Here is a 19,344-nt window from a genome sequence, read left to right as displayed (position 1 = left end):
GACCAGCAGGGAGGTGCAGAGGCGCAGCTGCACCATCGGCTGCGTCATCGGGGCCACGCCCAGCGCGGGCCGCCTGGCCGGGATTCTGGGGTCCTCTCCCTAACACCGCCTTGGGTGGGAAAGGAGGCTTAGCCTCAGCAAGCGCCGAGGCACCCCAACACCCCACCCAGACTGCGGCTGACAGGGGAAGGGGCTCCCCACACTGTCCTGCCCATCCCATCCCCCAAAACACAGAGAGCAGGCATCTACTTAGAATATTTATTTATCCTCTTACATGACAAGACACAAAAAATTACAACTCCTTAAAACTCTTCAAAAGAAAAAAAATATAATTCTGTAAGCAGCAGCAGCAGCTTTCAAGGTACAGATATGTCGGGAGGGGGCAGCTCCCAGGAGCAACCGTGAGCTGGGGGCTGGACCTGAGCCCCAGGTAGTGTTACTGGGGAGGGGCCTCCACAGGGAGGGCTAGGTTTGGGGACACAGCACCAGCACTTCAGGGTCAATCACCAACACAACCACATGGCCAGGGCAGGCAGAGCACCTGCCGCACTTCACATGGATACAGGACTGGGGAGGACAGGGGCTTAAACAGAGGCCTAGGAAGGAGGGCTGGGCACCCACAGAGCAGGTGACCCCAAGATCCACACTGGCCCTCCCCTTTCCAGGGGTGGGTGACTCAGAAGGAAGGCTGAGAACTCTGAGCTGAGGTCAGTAGAGGAAGTGGGGTACACAGCCCACCGAGCAGAGTGCCTGGCCCCCCCTAGCCCCATCCCAAGCAGCCTGGTCAGCTGAGGGCCGGGAGGCACACACGACATATGGGCCTAGGTCTCCTCTTCAGTGAAGGTCCTAGGATCCAGCAGAAATTCCCAGTGTGTGCAGGGGGGGGGGGGGGGGGCGGGGAGATCTGGGAGTCAAAACTCAGCGTGACCCCCATCAACCTGGAAATCTGGGCTCAACATGGGGCCGGAGACCCCGCCCCCACTTCTGCAAAGCTGGGAGGCAGGGCTGAGTCCTGGCCAAAGTGAGAAGAGCAGCAGGGGTGGATGGACGGATGGACAGGACGGGCAGAGCCACACAGATGCAGCAGGTTCAATAAATAGGTTTTTTTTGGGGGGGTCCCCTTTGTAGACCAGGAAAGCCTAGGAGACAGGAGCTGACGGACTCAGTGGTAGGGCCAGCCTGCCCAGCCCAGGCCTGGGGGCCCCAGCCCAGAGACCAGCTCTGTCCCTGGGGGTCTTCAGGCCAGGCAGGACTGGGTCAGGGACCAGCTTGAGGAATGTACAGGTTTCTGCATTTTCTACATAAATAGACATTGGTCCCAATGGCCGTCTCCTCAGGACCCCGTGGGGCCTGTGCTCGCCACCATGTGGACCCAACCTCCCCTCTCTCCTCTTCCCTCCCCCGTGGGTGAGCGTCCTTCACTTGGGCCTGGGCTGGCAGCCCTTCTCTGGCGCCAGCCGGGGCGCTGGGGGCCCCCGGACTCAAGCCTGGGGGGTTTGCAGCAGCCCCAGGAGGGTCTCCGCAATGCCCAGGAAGTAGACTACCTGGGCAATGCCAAACAGCGGGGCAATGACCAGAGCGCGGCAGTAGGCACCCTTCAGGAAGGCCGACGGGCCCTCATGCCGCCAGATCTTCCTGCGGAGGAAGGAAGGTCAGGCCCAGCCTGCCCCGCGCCCCAGCCCCGGCCCCAGCCCGGCCCCAACCCCAGCCCAGCCCCAGCCCAGCCCCAGCCCCGGGCCCCAGAGACGCCCACCTGGCACAGTCCAGAAACCCCGAGTAGGTGTCCTCATTGACACCGCGCTGGAGTGACTGAAGCCGAGTCTTCACCACTGCAAGGGGGCATCTGGGTGAGGGGAGGAGCCTCCCTGGGTCCCCCCAGCCAGGCCCCGGCCTCCTCACTGACCATCACAGGGGTTTACAGCCACGGCGGCCATGCTCCCCGCAGCACAGCCTGCCAGGAAGGACACGTAGAAGGGCGACTTCTCCTCGGAGGCCGGGCGGCCCAGCTGGTTCAGGTTGGCAAAGAGGGGGAAGTAGACAATGGAGAAGGGGACGTCCCTGCGGGAAGCGAGGTGGCGGTCCTCATGGGCACGCCGGGCCGCGCGGGCGGCACCCCTCCCCTGCCCTCCCAGCCCCCCACCTGAGCAGCGTGGCCCCCAGGCCCTTGTAGAGGCCAGCAATGCCGTGGCTCCGGAGCAGGTCCCGGGTCAGCCGCATGGCTGTGGGCCGAGGAGCAGGCGGGGCCTCCGCCGAGGGCTGGGCTCCTCCCTGGGACGCAAGCTGTGCTTCGGCCAGAATCTTCCTCTGGGCAGCTGGTGAGAAAGAGGTTCTTGTCTCTTGCTGCTGGCTCAGGGCGGGCTCAAGAGACAGAGTCCAGTGGCCTCCTCCCGGCCCGGTCCTCCCGGCCCCTCACCAATGCGGCCGGCGTCCTGCAGCTGGATCTTCAGCATCTCCATGGGGGTGGTCACGATCACCTGGCAGGTCCCAGCCCCGCAGCCGGCCAGCATTTCCTTCGGCAGAGTCAGCTTCTGCCTGCGGGTGAGGGTGAGGGTCGTGAGGAGCCCCAGCCCAGGGGCTCACAGGAGGCTTACCAGACGAGGCTTCAAGGGGGAGGGAAGGGGTGGAGGTGGCGCAGGCCCGGGGCCCCACGGACAGACGGCCTTCTACGTGGGCACCGTGGGCGGATGGGGAGGCCATCTTCTCACAGAGGAATGAAGACTTTGGGTTGACTGCGCTGGGGAGCAGTGTCGACCTCATGTGCCAGTAGTGTGGTAGCTGGCTAGTGCCCCCAAATCCTGGCAGCTGAGCCACGGGGGAGGGGAGGGGAAGGACAGCTGACTCGGCAGCTGCTTTGCACCTCCCCACACAGGAGCAGGACGTTGCCTCCAAGGGTGGGACACCCCGGGACTGCTGGGGTGATATCTCTCCCCAGGACCTCTCCCCTAGGACCTGGGACCCCAGCAGCCGGTCAGTCCCAGCCCTCACCCATCCTTCGAGAGCTGATGACGGAAGAAGTCATTGGCCGCTAGCTTGATGGCCTTCTCTGGGGTCACCAAGGTCAGGTTCACGGCAGCTCCTGTGGGGACCGAGGGTCAGACGGGCCTGGGAGGCGCAGGCAGGCCGGGCGGGGGCAGCTGTGCCCAGCGGCTTGGGCTGGGGAGGCTGTGGGCCAGCACTTGCCTGCCAGTTGGCAAAACCATGCCCAGCACTCCTTGGCCGCCACCCCCTGCCCTCTCACCCACATATGGGCTCCTCCTGTGCCAGGCGGGAGGGGCCGTGCTGCCGCCCCTCCCTGCGCTCTCCTCCTTTGGCACGCCTCCCCTACTCCCCCGCATCACCCTCTCCTGCCTTCCTCCTCCATCTGTCCCCATGCTGGCAGGCGGGCTGGCCCTGACACACAGGCAGCGAGGATCAGGCCCCCAGAGGCCCAGCAGGGCCACCCCAGAACACCTCCTTCCTGATAGACAGAAGGTGCCCTCACTGGCAGAGACCTGGTAGGGGCCAGAGCTGGGGGTGGGGTGGGGTGGCGGTGGAAGGCTTCTGCTGGTGGTCAGTGCCAAGAGCTCAGGACTACACAGCACCCAGGAAAATCCAGGCTTAGGATTGTTATCTAAGCTCCTGGGGTGAGGCCCCCACCTCCCCCAGCCTCTGAGCACAAATGTAGGTCCCCTGGTCCCAGAAGAGACTCAAGTCACCGGGGTGGGAACACAGATCCTGCCACACCAGGCATTGGGTGTGATGGGGCGATGACCAGGGGGCTGGGACCTCCCACTGACCAGCCCCTTGGACAGCCAGCAGCCCCCTACCCAAGTCTGGGCTCATGGCCCAGCACCCCACGACACCCACATTTACACAGGATGGACAGGCTACCACCCCACCCTTCCCTCAGCTGGACCTTCCCATCCGATCCTCACCCCGGTACATCCCGAAGTAGCCCTCGGAGCGGATGGTCTTGATGAGGCAGTCAGACCTGCAACCAAGGGCTGGATGAGCAGAGCCTGGCCCGGACTCAGTCCCTGTCTGGACTGCCCAAGGGGTCAGAGATCAAGCCAGAAGCCCAGCCTGAATGGAAGCACCCTCAGGCCCGCCCTGCCTCGCCCTCACAGTTTCCCCTTTATGGGGGCAGGGGCCACAGGCACAGAGCCCTGAGGTGGAGCCCAAGCATGGCCCGCATCACGCTGGACACTCACATGCTGGCGTACATGCGCTGGCCATTCTGCTGGCTCTGCAGGCGGGTCTTGGCTAGGTCGATGGGGAACACGCAGGTGACCCCGATCAGCCCCGCGATGCCGCCGTTGATGAGCTTGGCGGGCAGGCTGTGTGCGCAGGGGCAGCGTTAGGACCCATCCCCTCCACCCGGGGCTGGGGGTGGGTGGTGAGGCCAGGACCCAAGCCCGTCCCAGCTGACCTGATCTGCTTATCAGCCATTTAACTGGGCTGGCGGGGCAGAGCGGGAGGTGGAGGCCCGGCGGGGAGGGCGGTGGCAGACGCAGCCGCTGCTGTGGCTGAGGATGGATGGGACCGAGGAGGGGGGGTGTCCTCCACCTTTAGGGGAATTTCCAGGTGTCAGCCACCTGGAGGGGAGAGGACAAAGCCACCGTGCAGCCCCCCTGGGCCAGGCCCTCCGCGTGGCTAGGGATGCAGAGGGGAGGCCACCCACCCTGCGGCCACCTGCTTTCCCCCCAGTGCCCTCCCGGGGCAGGGCTGGGCATCACAGGCCTCCCACCGGCCACCTCTCCGCGCGCACGCGCACACACGCACGCACGCCCATGCTCACGTGCACACGGGACCAGCGCCAGCTTTTAAAGGGCCAGGTGCTGCGGGGTTGGGCCGGGCTCCGGTGACTGCCCCCCCCCCGCCCTCAGGCCAGGCAGGGGGGTCCTGCCCTGCTCAGGATGGAAACTGGGGACCCCTCCCCGCGGCCCCAGGGCCCCCACCCTGGGTACAGCCCATGCCTGCCCCGCGGGGCCGGCGGCCCTCCCTGGAGTCCAAACCACGCGAGGCCCATCCCGCGCTCCCCTCATCCCGGCTCCTCCCCACTCCCCGACGGCACGGGGTGGGGCGGGGAGGGGGCACCGCTTCCACGAACAGCAGGCTGCGGAGTCAAGAGCCAGCCCCGGGGCTCCCACGTGGGCGGGTCACAAGCCCGGGGCCTCCCCGGTGTGTCCCCCCCCCCCGGTCCCCAGAGAGGTCAGCTGTCCGGCTAGCAACCATCCTCCATGCAGCCGCCCGGGAGCTCCAGGGGCCCTGTGACCTTTACCCCGCCGGGCTGCCCAAGGCCTGCCCGGGCCCGGCCACCCTCCGCGCCCCGCCGGGCGCCGCTTACCCCGGGGCTGGGTACCGCGACCGATCCTCCAGTACCGCTCGCGCCCAGGCGCACCGGCTCGCGGGGAGCTGGGGAGGGGGCAGGGGCTGCGGGATTGGCGGAGGGTGGGGCGGGGCGGGCCGAGGGGCGCCAGGAGCTGCGGGATTGGCGGTGGGTGAGGCGGGGCGGGCCGAGGGGCGCCAGGAGCTGCGGGATTGGCGGAGGGTGGGGTGGGGCGGGCCGAGGGACGCCAGGAGCTGCGGGATTGGCGGAGGGTGGGGCGGGGCGGGCCGAGGGGCGCCAGGGGCTCCAGGGATTGGCGGAGGGTGGAGCGGGGCGGGGAGTGGGGTGCTTTCTCTTTCACTTTGGGCAAGCACAAGCTCCCTGCATCTTCGGGAAGAAAGGGGCAGCGAGCGCTTCTGGGGGGACCCAGGCCCAGCCCTGGAGCCTGGGGGCAGGACCTGCCCCACGTGGACGCAGCACGCGCGGCTGCCCCCGGACACCGGCGCGTTTGCGGGGTTCCCCGGATCTTCCGGCCTTGAGTCGGGTGCCCGCGGCCCCCTCCTCCCTCCGGAAGGTCAGGAAGGGCTGCCGGGCAGGCCCGGAGGGCGCGCGTGCTGGCACCCCGAGCGCCCTTTGCACCCAGGGCCGTGGACTCGCCCGGCCCCAGGCTGTGATAAGGGCCTGACCTCTGAACCCCTGCCCGGGCTCTCCCTTCCCCCACCCCGGGGGCCCCGTCGGGGAACGGGGGAAAGCCGCCCGGCGGGGAGGGGAGCGCGGAGAGCGAGGCCGGCGCGAGCCCCGGGGCTGAGTCAGCCCGCGCCCCACGCAGCGGCCTCCGGCCGCCCCGCTTGACAGATGTCACCCCCGCACCTGCAGGCCGCGGCCCGGGACAGCTGGGGAGACTGAGGCCGCGGGCGAGCGCGGGAGCGCGCCCCCCCTCCCGGCGCCCACCCGCCCAGCGGCCGGCAGACAAAGGAGGGGCGCGCGGGGTCTGTCCCGCCCCGCCCGGCTCGGGCCCCGACCTGAAACTGCCCGCTCCCGGCGGGGCCCCGCGCCCCCACCGGCCGGCCCGCCCTCCCCAGGGGACACGTGTGCGGGGAGCGCGCCCGACGGGGCCCGGCGCGGCCTCCCACGCCGGGGGGGACGCGGGCTGGAGCTTCCGACGGCCCGGGCGACCCCCTCCCCCGCCCCGGAGGACGGCAGCCAGCCGCCCGCCCCGGCGGCCACTCACCGCTCCGCCGCCGCGCTCGCCTACCCGCGGCACGGCGCGCGCCGCCTGCGCCGGGGCTGGAGCCGCCCCGCCTCCGCCCCGCCCCGCCCCGGCCGGACCACGCCCCCGCAGCTCGGCGGGCCCCACTCCTCGGCCCCTGCGACCCGCCTGCCTGGGGGACCCAAGGCCAGCGGCCAGCGGCACCAGTGCTCGCGGATGAAGCAGAGACAAGGCAGACGCGGCGCGGTGGCCGGGAGCATGGGGACTGTTCCTAGTCCAGCTTGTAGAGCGGGCTCCCTGCCCGGCAGGGGAAGGCCTCCATCCACCTAGCACCCCTCCCTCCTACTTCCCCCCACCCAGAGATAAACCAAACTGAGCTGGTAGACAGAGCAATGTTGGTTTGTTGCACACAAGATGCTGCCTCCACACAGAGCAGGGGCATGAGGGTGAGGGTAGGGATGCCCGACTCCGCCCAGGGCTGTGGTGCTAGGCCTGGGCAGGCTGTGAGGGCTGGAGCACAGGGGCACCCGCAGGGTCCTCGGGGGCCAGGCCGGTGCGCCGGATGCTGTCCTGGTACTTGTGGCGGCCAAGCTCCAGGACTGCACGAACCTCTTCCGCCACATCCTGCCGGTCACTTTGCTCTAGGGCCTTCACCAGAAGCTCCACGGCCCCTGGTTGTCCAGCATGGCCTTCAGCCCAGGAGAAGAGCATGTGGCGGATCTGCCCATCCAGGTCGTCCCTTGGAGACGGAGAGATGCCAAGAGTTTCTACCCAGGACCACCCGCCACACTCAGGAGCTTGCTTTTCCCAAGGCCAGTGTTCCTTCTGCCTCCCTTCCCTGGAAGATACGTCTGCCACTAACAAGCCGGGTTCCAGAGGAACCACGGCCCACTCCTGCGCCACAGCTGAGGCTCACCGGAACTCGTGTCGGATACGCTGCAAGATGCGATAGGGCATGCCCAGATGCAGGGCCACAGTTGGCCAGTCAGGACCCAGGCGTCCAGCCACACTCAGCAGGTTGCTCTGTGTCAGGAAGCCCGTCTCCGCGTCGCCCAGGTTCAGGGGCGTCAGGGAGAGGCCAGCCCCTTGCCAGTGGCCCCCAGCCCCTTGGAGTCTCTGCTGAGAGGAGAAAAGTGAGCCTGACCCCGCCCCCCCATCACCCTCCATCACCGGAGGGCTGCTCTTCCCCTCCAGTGCCTCCCACCAGTCCCACCGGCAGCTTGATGGGCAAGGTGGCAATCCACAGGGCATCCTCGCTCTTCTTCTGCCGGGCAGCCTCGGCTTCCGGGGGCACGTCTACAGGCACCGAGTCACGGTAGAAAGACACCTGAGGAAGCGTGCAGTGAGGCTTGGCACTCGGGCGCTCACGGGGACCTGGGAGGCCCGGCCTCATCAGCCCACCTGGCCCCGCACAGCCTGGGCCTCCCGGTCCAGGGTGGTGCTGACATACAACTCCTTCACGTTCTTCAGGTGTGAGTAGAAGACGAAGCAGATCCTGCCATCCACACAGTCTGGACGGTCTGCAGTGGGGGACAGACTCAGCAGGAGGGGCAGAAGGGCCAACCCTAGGCTCTCTGGGCATGAAGTCCCTACCAGCATCCACATCGATGCCGCGCTCAAAGGCTGCGAAGAATTTCTCGCCTTCGAACATCTCCACAGTATCGGAGGGCTCGGGGCCCCGGTACCGCTCCAGGAGCCGCCTGAGGGTAGCATCCACCTGTAAGAGTTCCCACAGGATTTGGCGCCCCAAGCCCTGTTCCGGCCCTGGCCTCTGGGTCGCCCGCCTGCCCACCACTTGACCCAAGCCCTGTTCCAGCCCTGGCCTCTGGGTCGCCCGCCTGCCCACCCACTGGCCCACCTTGTTCCGGGGCAGACACTGCAGCAGGACTTGCTCAGGGTCCCGGCGCCTCTGCAGTGCGATGAGGTTCACTCGGTGCAGCCGCAGCCGCGCCCAGGCCTTCCGGGCTAGGCCCTCCACACAGGTCTTGGTGGTGTACCACAGCCAGTACCTGAGCGGGCCGGAAGTGGGGTGTGGCTGTACAGGCCAGGGGAGGGCACTGACCACAGGTGTGTGGCTGGACAGACCAGGGTAAGGCACTGACTACAAGTGTGTGGCTAGACAGACCGGGAACACTGAGCAAGCTGGGTGGGAGGCACTGACCAGGAGAAGTGTGTGACCTGGAAGCGGGCGTACAGGTGGGTGAGCTCCAGGGCCACCTGAGCTGTGATGTCATCCCAGCTGGCTGTGGGAGGGGCCCGGTACAGCAGGTGCAAACGGGACCGATCCACGCTGAAACCTGGGCGGGAAGGGGTCCACCATGTCAGGGCCCTGTCCCGCTGCCCTACAGCCGCAGGTTTGAGGACACGGCCCGGCAGCCTCACCTGAGACACCGGGGGGCAGGGGCAGCTGCACAGTAACGGGCTGGAGGAACTCGGGGGGCCCGCTCTGGGACAGGCACAGCAGGGGGCTCACGGCAGCTTCCGGCTCCCCGAGGAGGGCACGCAGCTCTCGGCCAGCCATGCGAACCACCTAAGCAGAAAGGGCGCCTCGGCGCTCACCGGTGGCCGGGCCCCCACCCCCACTCCTGGTCACCCGAGGCACTGCCCTGGCTGTACCTGCATCGAGACGCGACAAGGCCCCTCCGTGGCCCCGGGGGGGAAGGTGACCTTGACCCCAGGATGGCCAGAGGAGCACAGAAGTGTCCCCTCGGGGGGCACCAGGCAGGTATTGGACACAGGACGCAAAACCACAAGAAACCAGGAGAAGTGGAGCACCCTGCAGCGAGCCCAGAGCCGCGGGGAATTTGGGGTGAAGAGACAGAGCTGGGGGGGATGTGGAGAGGAAGAGACAGAGTCTGGAGCCTGTGGGGGTGAAGAGACAGAGAGGGGGGATGTGGAGGTGAAGAACAGAGTCGGGGGCACTTGGGGGTGCAGAGCAGGAGCCGGGCAGCCTCACCCCCGGGGCCTCCTCCTCCACGTGGGTCTCCAGGTCGCTCCACGCGTCGTCACTGCGGGTCCTGACCACCACTTGGCGGCAGCGCCGGGCACACGGCGGCGCGAAGCGCAGCCACAGGCTCACGTCCTGCTGGGGGACAGGTGTGAGCGCAGGGGGGCGGCGGGCCCGGGTCGCGCCCTCCCCCACATTGTCCCCGGCCATGCCTGCTGGAAGGCCAGGCTGTGGGGCCGCAGCTCTAGAACGCGGCTGAGCAGGAAGTCGTGCGGACCCAGGGAGACGAGGCCGGGCTCCGGGAGCCACAGGCGGTAGTGGATGGTGAGGGGGGCGGTGATGGCCCCTGCTGGGAAGTGCAGGCGGACGCCGGAGGCCAGGGTCACAGAGCAGCCGCGGGGGGTCACCGAGAAGCTGGGTGAGGAAGAGCAGGAGTGAGCGCAGACACAAGAGGTGTGTCCAGATGACAGTGACGGCAGACCTGCAGCTCCCCGCCCCCATCTCATACCTGTCTAAATCTGAGGTCAAGAACAGACGGGGCATTTCTGGGTCCTGGGGTGCTGCTGTGAAGGGAAGGGCCCCAAGTTGGAACAGTGGCAGGGCCAGACCCCCCGCAGCCTGCCCACACCCCGAGGCCAACCTGGGGGTGTCCCGCTGTCTGGGGATGCCTTGTGGAGAGGGTTCCCCTGCAGGCGCACAAAAGGGGCGTCTAGGAGCTCAGGGGGCAGGTCTCGGAGCTGGTTGTCCCTCAAGTCGAGGTGCATGAGCAGCGGGAGGCGGGCCAGGCCCACAGGCACGGAGGTGAGAAGGTTGCTGTGCAGAACTAGCAGCCGCAGCGAGCGGAGCCCGGCTGCGGGGAGGCAGGGGCTTAGGGCTGCCCGGGGCCTCCCCCGGCTCTGGGGTCTCCAGCAGGACACCCAGGCTTCAGACTCTCGGGAAGACCCTGCCCCACGGGTGGACAGAGCTGCAGGTGAAGATTCAGAGGACAGGGAGGCAGCCAAGGGGTAGGCGTGGAGAAGAGAACTCTCAAAGGCCAAGTGTATGGGTGCAGGGGCTCTGTGGCAGAGAACCAGAGCCCCAGGACTAGAAGTGGGCAGGACCCTGGTGGGAGCGATGGTCTGAGGCAGGCTGGTGCCTGCTCCCCCTCAGGCCTGACCCTGGGCTGTCCTTTACTGGGGCACAGCTGCTACTCACCAAGGGAGGCTGGGAGGTTCCGTAGTTGATTGGAGGCCAGATTGAGCTCACAGAGGCTGCTCAGTCCCCCAATCTCAGGGGGCACAGCATCCAGAAGGTTCTCGGAGAGATCGAGGCACTGCAGTGTGGAGCTGGCGCCCAGCGCTGTGGGCAGCCTCCGCAGGCAGTTGTGTGTCACAGTGAGGAAGGTGAGGGCGGGCAGGCTCCCCAGGGCCTCGGGCAGCTCTGAGAGGCCGTTGTGAGAGAGCAGGAGCGCGGCCAGACTGTGCAGCTGCAGGACGCAGGCTGGCAGGGTCTCCAGCCTGTTGAAGCTCAGGTCCAGGTGGGCCAGGTGAGCCAGGCCGCTCAGCCCAGCGGGGAGTGTGGTCAAGGCACCTCGGAGGCAAGCACCCAGGGGCCCTCGGTTCTGCCCTCCTGGAAGTGAGAGAAGCAGATGCAGGTGTGAGAGGTGGCGGCCCAGCTGGGCCCTGCCGGCGACAGACCGCTGCCCAGAAGGTACAGGTCTCTGCCGCCTGACCAGCCAGGAGAGGGCGGAAAGGCAGAAAGGGGAGCCAGAAATGATCATGAGCTGCGTTCGTTGTCAGCATCATCCGTGACTAGGAGGACATGCAGAGTGGCCCCTAGGGCAGCTTTACGGTCCCAGGCCTGGAGGCCAGAGCCCAGCCAGCCCCAGTCTGGGGGGAAGATGCGTGGGCTGTGGACAGGGACTGGGAGCAGAGTGGGGCCCACACCTGGGAAGCAAGACCGAAGAGCCACGGCTTGCCTTGAGGACCAAGAAGGAGAGGCAGGGCAGGGCCAGGGATGGGAACCGGGTTCTCACCTTTGAGGACGAGGGAGCGGAGGTGCAGAAGGCTCCAGGGCACCTGGGCCAGGGTGGCCTCCAGCAGCCCAGGGTCCTCGTGGGTGCTCAGCCGCAAGAACTCCACGCGCAGCAGCGGCAGGGGCTGCTGGGCGCACAGGTGCAGCAGTCTGCGGCAGCCCCCGGGGTACAGGTCCAGGTTCAGCTGGGTGCCCGGCGCGGCCTCCGCAGCATCTGCGGCTGCACCCGCGGCTTGCTCCGGCACCGCATCCATCACCCACCGCGGGTCCTCGGGGGCCGGACATGTCCCGGCTCGCCGGGCAGGCCTGCTCGGGCAGGGCCCTGCAGGCGGCAGAGGCGGGAGGGAGGGAGGGAGCGAGCGGGGCCGCGCGCGCCTCTGCGGGGCCGAGCGCGGGCCGGGCCCGGGAGGGCTGGGGGGGCCGGGCCCCCGCGGGCCCCGATCGTCAGCGCCGAGGCTGCGCGGGGCAGCCGGGCCCGGGGCGCCCCCCTGAGCGGACACCGCAGCGAGGCTGCGTCCGCCGGGCGGCCCCGGCCCGGCCAGGGGTCCGAGGCCCCCGAGGCCCCCTCGGCACGGGCGCACCGACGGCCCGCGGCCCTCGGCCCTGCACGGCGCACGCGCCGCGGACCCGCGCTCCGGTTCCCGCCGGCCACGGAGCGCAGCGCGCGCTTCCGGGCGGCGGCGGCCGGCCCCGCCCCCGCGCAGGCCCCGCCCTCCCGGTCCGCTTCCCGCCGCCGCCTCCGCCTCCGCCTCCCCGGGGCTCTCCGGGGCGCTCTGCGGCCCCAGGCCCGGCGCGGAGATGAAGGAGCCGGGCGCCGGCGGCTCGGCCCTGCCCCTCGCTGCTCCGGAGGCTGGGACCCGAGGGTGCCCGTGCCAGGCTGGAAAGTCCGGGGGAAGCCGCGCGCCCGCGGCTCCCGCCCGTCATCCTAGCTACTCAGGAGGCTGAGGTCTGAGGATCGCGGTTCAAAGCCAGCCCAGGGCTCGGAAGGTGGCTCAGTGGTAGAGCGCTTGCCTTGCATGCCTGAGGCCCTGGGTTCGATTCCTCAGCACCACATAAGCAAAAAGAATAAAAGCCGGAAGTGGCGCTGTGGCTCAAGTGGTAGAGTGCTAGCCTTGAGCTGAAGAGCTGAGGAACAGCGCCCAGGCCCAGAGTTCAGGCCCACGACCTGACCCCCCACCCCAAAAAAAAAAAAAAAAAAAGCCAGCCCAGGCTGGAAAGTCCCTGAGACTCTGATCTCCAATAAACCACTAGAAAACCAGAAGTGGCGCTGTGGCTCAAGTGGTAGAGCGCTAGCCTTGAGCTGAAGAGCTGAGGGACAGCACCCAGGCCCAGAGTTCAGGCCCCACGACCAACTTAAAAGAAACACAATAATAAACCTAATAATTATGCATTTCTCTCTCTTCCTATTGAGCTCAGTTCTTTGTATATTGAAATCTATACTCATGCCAGTAGCTAGAAGATGGCTGAAGACCTTAACGAGTTGTCTTTCTATAGTGTGTCTGTGCCACAGAATAAGCCTCCCTTCTCCAGACAGGTGCCAAGACAGAGTAGCAGCTGGGCGCTGGTGGCTCACGCCTGTAATCCTAGCTACTCAGGAGGCTGAGATCTGAGGATCGCGGTTCAAAGCCAGCCTGGACAGGAGAGACCGTGAGACTCCTATCTCCAATAAACCACCAGAAAACCGGAAGTGGCGCTGTAGCTCAAGTGGTAGAGAGCTCGCCTTGACCTGAAGAGCTAAGGGACAGCACTCAGGCCCAGAGTTCAAGCCCCACGACCAACAAAAAAAAAAAAGACAGAGTAGCACCTGGCTACCCAGGAGGCTGAGATCCAGCTGTCACTGAAGCCTGCTTGGGCAGAAAAGTCCAAAGGCAGGATGGGAAGGTGGTTCAGTGGTAGAGCACTTGCCTTCCTTGTATGAGTCCCTGGGTTGGATTCCCCAGCACCACATAAGCAAAAAGAAAAAAAGCCAGAAGTGGTGCTGTGGCTGAAGTGATAGAGCACTAGCCTTGAGCTGAAGAGCTGAGGGACAGTGCCCAGGCCCAGAGTTCAAGCCCCACGACCAGAACCACCCCCCCAAAAAAAAAGTCCAAAGGCTCCACCTCCAAATTGACCAGCAAAAAGCTGGCAGGGGGCATGACTCAAGTGATAGACTGCTGAGTAATCATAACACCTTAAGTTTAAACCCCAGTATTGACCAAAACCCCCCCACCCCCCCAAGAAGTAACAAAACCCATCTCCTTTCTCTGCCCTTGACTATTTTTGTGTGGTGCTGGGGCGTGAAATCCTACACTTAGCAGACATTACTTTTATTTATTTATTTATTTATTTTTGTCGGTCGTGGGGCTTGAACTCTGGGCCTGGGCGCTGTCCCTGCGCTCTTCATCTCAAGGCGAGTGCTCTACCACTTGAGCTACAGTGCCACTTCCGGTTTTCTGGTGGTTTATTGGAGATAGGAGTCTCACGGTCTCTCCTGCCCAGGCTGGCTTTGAACCGAGATCCTCAGATCTCAGCCTCCTAAGTAGCTAGGATTACAGGCGTGAGCCACCAGCGCCCGGCAGACATTACTTTTAGTAATTAATTGGAGGTTGAGTCTCAAGGATTTGTATACGTGGGCTGGCTTAGATCCTCAAGTCTGACTCCAGAGTACTGGTGCCGTGCCAGACCTATATATTCTCTGTCTGTCGGAAAAGTGGCTAGGTCTTTTTTTTTTTTTTCCTTTGCCTATCCTGAGGTTTGAACTCAGGGCCTGGGCACTGTCCCTGAGCTTCTTTTTGCTCAAGGTTAGCACTCTACCATTTGAGCCACAGGGCCACTTCCAGCTTTTTCTGTTTAGCTGGTGCTAAGAAATTGAACAGAGGGCTTCATGCATGCTAGGCCAGCCCCGGTGGCTAGCTAATTCTGACAGATGGAGAACAGGAGTTTGGGCCAGACGTGTAACTGGTTTCATAATGGATTGCACAACTTGCATGTGCTTGTTGCAGTTGAACAGTACACTTAAAATAACAAGTGACACTGGGGAGTAAGTGTGGGCTCACAAACAGGCATATGACGTACCACACATGCGCAGAAAGGCATGTACTTGGAACTTGTCTGGCACGGCCTGTCAAACCCATCTGCCAGCCTGGAGATAATCTTGGCAGGACCAGCCACTCATCTTTTGGCTCAAAGTTACCCACTTGTAGGACGATCCAGACAAAAGGCCTCCAGCAACCCTACTCCAACTTCCTCCAACTATAACAGAAGCTGCCAGGCGCTGGTGACTCATGCCTGTGGTCCTAGCTACTCAGGAGGCTGAGACCTGAGGGTCACAGTTCAAAGCCAGCCTGAACAGGAAGGAAAGTCCGTGAGACTTATCTATTAACTACCAGAAAACCGGAAGTGGGTCTGTGGCTCAAAGCGGTAGAGGGCTAGCCTTGAAAGAGCTCGGGGACTCGGGGACAGCACTAGGCCCGGAGTTTAAGCCCCACGATCGACCCCCAAAAAGAACAAAAGCTGTGCAGACAGGGCAGAGCCAGTTCCCTCCGGATCCCAGCTCTCGGGTGGGTGGCGTGTGCTAGCCACCACGTGGACACCGAGGCCAGGGCCACGCAGGTCTGCCGGGGGCTCCGACTGCACCGCGCCGGGGAGGGTCAAGTGTGGCCGGGGACTCGGCGGCCCACCACGCCCCCCCGGGCCCCGAGCTCTCCGGGCCAGGCCCACAGGGCAGGGCGCGAGCCACGGCCTGAAGCCGGAACCACGGCCGCTGCTCCGAGGCGGCTCGCCCCCGGGCCGGGCCGGGCCGGGCCGCACGTCCGGCTTTCGGGACTAGGGAACCGCTGCCAAAGAGAAAAGGCTGGCAGCCCGCAAGCTCCTCCTGCGCCCACGTGCAGCACGCGCAGGCCGGCGGCGCGCACTTCCGGTGGCGGTGCACCACGGGATTTGCAGTTTGCGTTTCGGCCGCGCTGAATGCTGGGAACTGTAGGCGCCGCGTGGCATGCTGGGGGAGCCGGGCGCCGATGGAACGTGAAGTGTGCCTGACACCACGAACTTGGGCGCTCACTGTCCCCACGCCAGGCAGGTCTGTTCCAGTCCCGCACCGGACTGTGCCCCAGAGCCGTAACCGGACCGAGGACCGGACTGTGGCTCCCGCCCCGAAGTCAGTGGCTGAGCGGCTTACGTCATCAGGAGGCGCCCTCACGCGGAGCCCCGGGCGTCCCGGGGGCTTCTGGGTAGCGGTTAACCCCCGCCCCTGGCGCGGGCGTCTTCCTTTCGCTTCCTGACGCCGCCGAGGTCGCACGCTTCGGGCCCGCCGGTCGCCGCCAAGTGAGTGGGGCTGGGGGGGCCCGGCGTGCGGCCGGGGCCGGGGCCGGGGCCGGGGCCGGGCCGGGCCGGGCTGGGCTGGGCTGGGCGGCGGGCGGGCCCCGGGCTGGGCGGCCTCCGCCCCGGGGAGGCCTCGGGCCCGAAGCACGTTGGCCGTTCCGGGCCCGCTGGGCGGCGGGGGACGGGGCCGCGGGCCGCGCGCGTGACGCCGCCTGGCCGGCCCTCCTCCGCCGCAGCATGCGCTACGTCGCCTCCTACCTTCTGGCCGCCCTCGGGGGCAACTCCTCCCCCAGCGCCAAGGACATTAAGAAGATCCTGGACAGCGTGGGCATCGAGGCGGACGATGACCGGCTGAACAAGGTAACCGCCGCCGACCCGGGCGTTAGCGTCCGGTCTGGGTGCGCTTGTTTTGGGGTGTCCGCGTGAGGGCCCTGAGAGGGCAAAATAAATGGAGTCCCAAATCTCTGCGCGGATGAGTTCAGGGTAATACTGCATCCAGGTGTGTACTTCTAAACGCAGAAACGAAAACTGCTTCATTCTCTTTATGTTTGGCCGTCTCAAGATGAGACCCGGGGCGCCTCTCACCTTAGGATGTGCTCTGCCACTAACCTGCAACTCCCAGCATCCCAACCTAAAAATTCCATCTTTCCAGCCAATTTGAACATCTGCTTTCTGCTGTGCTTAGAGCTTAAATGAGTACATGTGAGGTGTTAAGTTCAGAGTCTAGTTCCTGGTCCCCACGTTAGAAGGGCCCCCTTTGGCTGGAGTGCAGGCTGTCTTAGGTGCAGTGTCTCCAGCTCTGCCCTCGCAGCCCAGGGATGTTGTGGCCCACGCTGGTGACTAATGGCTTCCTGTGGTTGTCTACTCCAGGTGATCAGTGAGCTGAATGGGAAGAACATTGAGGATGTCATCGCCCAGGGTGAGTTGGCTTCTCAGACTTTCTGTTTTTGTGGTCCATCCTAATCCCTGCTGGCCAGCCTGTGGCCTGCCAGGCTTCGCTTGTGGACCAGAGCACCCTAGAAGCCTCCCTTGGTTTGAGCCAGGCCTCTCTGTGCTCAGTGTTGGACACTTCTGGACACATTAAGGACTGGTTGCTGACCTCATTGGATCCACTCATGTGTACACACTTCTGAGGCCTAGTAGCCCATACTTCAGAACTCTTACAAACAACACTTCCTTGCTTTTTTTTTTTTTTTTTAATTGTGAAGGACTGAGGGGGCAGGGGTGGTCTCAGGCTCCTACACACATTGCTGGACAGATGGTTTCCTGGTTTCATGTGGCCAGAGCTGACCAGATTTGATAGGAGGTTGGACTATTGGAATAATGTGTCTATTGTATGCGCGGGGCTGGGAGCCTTCAGAGATCAGACAGTAGCAGCTGGTTGTAAACATGTTTGAATGGCTTAGCCTTAAGGGAATGGGGAGTACTCTGCTTCTAATTCTTAGAATCAAGTTTTGACGGTCAGGTCCTGGCTTAGTGGTAGTGCTGGTTTTGCATGCATGAAGCTCTGGGTTCAGTTCCTCAGTATCACATATGCAGGAAAAGCCCAAAGTGGCACTGTGGCTCAAATGGTGGAATGCATAGGAAGCTCAGGGACAATGCCTAGGCTCTTGAGTTTAAGCCCCAGGACTGGCATAAAAGGAAAGAAGGCCCTGAAAGTGCATGGCATAGGTCTTGTCTATGCAGACAGTGCTGCCAGTATGTATGGGGCACGCTGGTGAAGTAGTTTCTTGGGGTTGTGTTTGTTCTGGAGCAGTTTTTTGGCTGGCCACCTGTTCTGATCTCACTTCCCTACTTCTGTAGGAGTTGGCAAACTTGCCAGTGTGCCTGCTGGTGGGGCTGTTGTTGCTTCTGCTGCGCCGGGCTCTGCAGCTCCTGCTGCTGGTTCTGCCCCTGCTGCAGGTGAGTGGAATCCTGGTGAGTGGTACAGGGCTGAAGCCTCCCGCTGTGTCTGCTTGCCTGGGCTCAGCTGTCTCTGGACAGCTGTGGCAGTGCTTGCCCTGTTCTTTCCACAGCAGAAGAGAAGAAAGATGAGAAGAAAGAAGAGTCCGAGGAATCAGATGATGACATGGGATTTGGCTTGTTTGATTAAATTCCTGGTTCCCTGCAAATAAAGCCTTTTTATGTATCTTGAGTAGTCTGGGCACTTTGTCATCAGCACTGGGAATTGGGGGATGGGCATGGGGACACAGGCACTTCCTGCCGGCCTTGAGCAGGTTCCTGTCCAGTTGTACAGTGAAATCACAGTTTTCAAGGAATTGCCAGGAAAATTTGCTTAAGAAATGTTTTGTTTTGGGGCTGGGAAGGTGGCTCAGGGGTAGAGCGCTTGCCTTGCATGCCTGAGGCCCTGGGTTCGATTCCTCAGCACCACATAAGCAAAAAAGGAAAAAAGCTGGAAGTGGCGCTGTGGCTCAAGTGGTAGAGCGCTAGCCTTGAGCTGAAGAGCTGAGGGACAGTGCCCAGGCCCAGAGTTCAGGCCCCACGACTGGCTCACACTTGTAATCCTATTTACTTTGGAGTCTGAGATCTGAGGCTCCCGGTCCAAAGTTAGCCCAGGCAGGAAATCCATGAGACTCTTCAATAACCACTCAGAAAACCCGAAGTAGCCCTGTGGCTCAATGGTAGAGTACATGCCTTGAGGTGAAAAGCTGAGAGACATGCCCAGGCCCAGAGTTCAAGACCTGTGACAGACAAATGTTTTTTGGTAATGGGGTTAGGGCCTTGTGCAAGCATTCAAGTGTTCCCTACTGGTCATGGGGCCTGAACTCTGGGCCTGGGTGCTGTCCCTCAGCTCTTCAGCTCAAGAATAGCACTATACCACATGAGCCATAGCACCACTTCTGGTTTTTTTTTTTTTTTTTGCTTATGTGGTGCTGAGGAATCGAACCCAGGGCCTCAGGCATGCAAGGCAAGCGCTCTACCACTGAGCCACCTTCCCAGCCCTGTCCCTACCTTTTCAGCCACATGCCAAGTTGTGTTTTTGTTTGTGGGGGAGGGTGTTGAGATAGGCCCTCCCTGGTTTTGACCTGTCTTTTCCTTGTTGGTGCTTTTTTATTTTCACAAGGTTTTCCACTTTGCCCAGGACTAGCCTGAGTCTGAGATCCTCCAGCCTTTGCCTCTTGTGCAGGGAGGATTGCAATCAACTCTCATACACAGCAGAAAAAAACAGCACCCCAGGGACTCAGGGAGCTTGCCAGGCCTGAGCTGAGCTCTGAAGGCTAGGCATAGTTGGCCAGGCAAGGGCATAGGGCTGCCCAGGCAGCAAAGGTCCAGGTGGGTGGGGTTACTGAAGAGAAGGTAAGCAATTCATGGTGATGATGATAGTTTCTTGCCTCTAAAGACCCTCTCTGGAGAAGAATCTATTTTAGTGTCTTGGGAACACAGTTTCTGGGGGGGGAGGGAAGGGTTGGTCATGGGGCTTGAACTCGGTGCGAACACCTCACTTCCCTCAGCTCAAGGCAAGCACTCTACCACTTAAGCCACAGCACCACTTACGGTTTTCTGGTGGTTAATTGGAGATAAGAATCTCATGAATTTTCCTGCCTGGGCTGGCTTTGAACCGTGATC

At 63.6% G+C, this 19,344-nt stretch overlaps 3 protein-coding genes and 1 non-coding gene across 7 annotated transcripts; 2 read left to right on the top strand and 2 right to left on the bottom strand.

Annotated features, from left to right (window-relative positions):
- Nucleotides 1-244: 244 nt before the first annotated feature.
- On the bottom strand, nt 245-5,410 carry Slc25a22 (solute carrier family 25 member 22). Of its 2 annotated transcripts, none has more exons than XM_070009768.1 (10): nt 5,327-5,410; nt 4,409-4,574; nt 4,191-4,316; nt 3,915-3,970; nt 2,986-3,076; nt 2,414-2,532; nt 2,141-2,312; nt 1,904-2,058; nt 1,754-1,829; nt 245-1,635 (listed from the first exon to the last, which is right to left on the bottom strand). In XM_070009768.1, the coding sequence occupies exons 2-10, from the start codon at nt 4,426-4,428 to the stop codon at nt 1,482-1,484; spliced, it is 969 nt and encodes a 322-aa protein (XP_069865869.1). In that variant the 5' UTR covers nt 4,429-4,574; nt 5,327-5,410; the 3' UTR covers nt 245-1,481. The 2 variants fall into 2 exon arrangements, with proteins under 2 accessions (XP_069865869.1, XP_069865870.1); XM_070009769.1 differs by having other exon boundaries at nt 4,409-4,545; nt 5,327-5,395.
- A 1,491-nt stretch (nt 5,411-6,901) lies between these two features.
- Pidd1 (p53-induced death domain protein 1) lies at nt 6,902-12,131 on the bottom strand. 2 transcript variants are annotated; one of them, XM_070009765.1, is made up of 15 exons: nt 11,480-12,131; nt 10,660-11,073; nt 10,106-10,315; nt 9,974-10,028; nt 9,678-9,879; nt 9,475-9,600; nt 9,135-9,380; nt 8,901-9,048; nt 8,680-8,815; nt 8,377-8,527; nt 8,112-8,235; nt 7,920-8,038; nt 7,732-7,845; nt 7,435-7,637; nt 6,902-7,257 (listed from the first exon to the last, which is right to left on the bottom strand). In XM_070009765.1, exons 1-15 carry the CDS (start codon nt 11,730-11,732, stop codon nt 7,005-7,007), a joined length of 2,754 nt encoding a protein of 917 aa, XP_069865866.1. In that variant the 5' UTR covers nt 11,733-12,131; the 3' UTR covers nt 6,902-7,004. The 2 variants fall into 2 exon arrangements, with proteins under 2 accessions (XP_069865866.1, XP_069865867.1); XM_070009766.1 differs by having other exon boundaries at nt 7,435-7,634.
- A 3,541-nt stretch (nt 12,132-15,672) lies between these two features.
- Rplp2 (ribosomal protein lateral stalk subunit P2) lies at nt 15,673-17,911 on the top strand. Of its 2 annotated transcripts, none has more exons than XM_070009504.1 (5): nt 15,673-15,780; nt 16,014-16,137; nt 16,648-16,696; nt 17,581-17,679; nt 17,796-17,911. In XM_070009504.1, exons 2-5 carry the CDS (start codon nt 16,015-16,017, stop codon nt 17,867-17,869), a joined length of 345 nt encoding a protein of 114 aa, XP_069865605.1. In that variant the 5' UTR covers nt 15,673-15,780; nt 16,014; the 3' UTR covers nt 17,870-17,911. The 2 variants fall into 2 exon arrangements, with proteins under 2 accessions (XP_069865605.1, XP_069865604.1); XM_070009503.1 differs by having other exon boundaries at nt 17,793-17,911.
- On the top strand, nt 16,728-16,858 carry LOC138818839 (small nucleolar RNA SNORA52). The gene has a single exon (XR_011369229.1). It is a non-coding gene; the product is annotated as a small nucleolar RNA SNORA52 (small nucleolar RNA).
- Nucleotides 17,912-19,344: the final 1,433 nt, after the last annotated feature.

This window comes from Dipodomys merriami, unplaced genomic scaffold, assembly GCF_024711535.1.
Source record: "Dipodomys merriami isolate MVZ:Mamm:240054 unplaced genomic scaffold, mDipMer1.0.p SCAF_78, whole genome shotgun sequence".
Classification (NCBI taxonomy): Eukaryota; Metazoa; Chordata; class Mammalia; order Rodentia; family Heteromyidae; genus Dipodomys; species Dipodomys merriami.
This window is presented reverse-complemented; position numbering and strand designations above follow the sequence as displayed.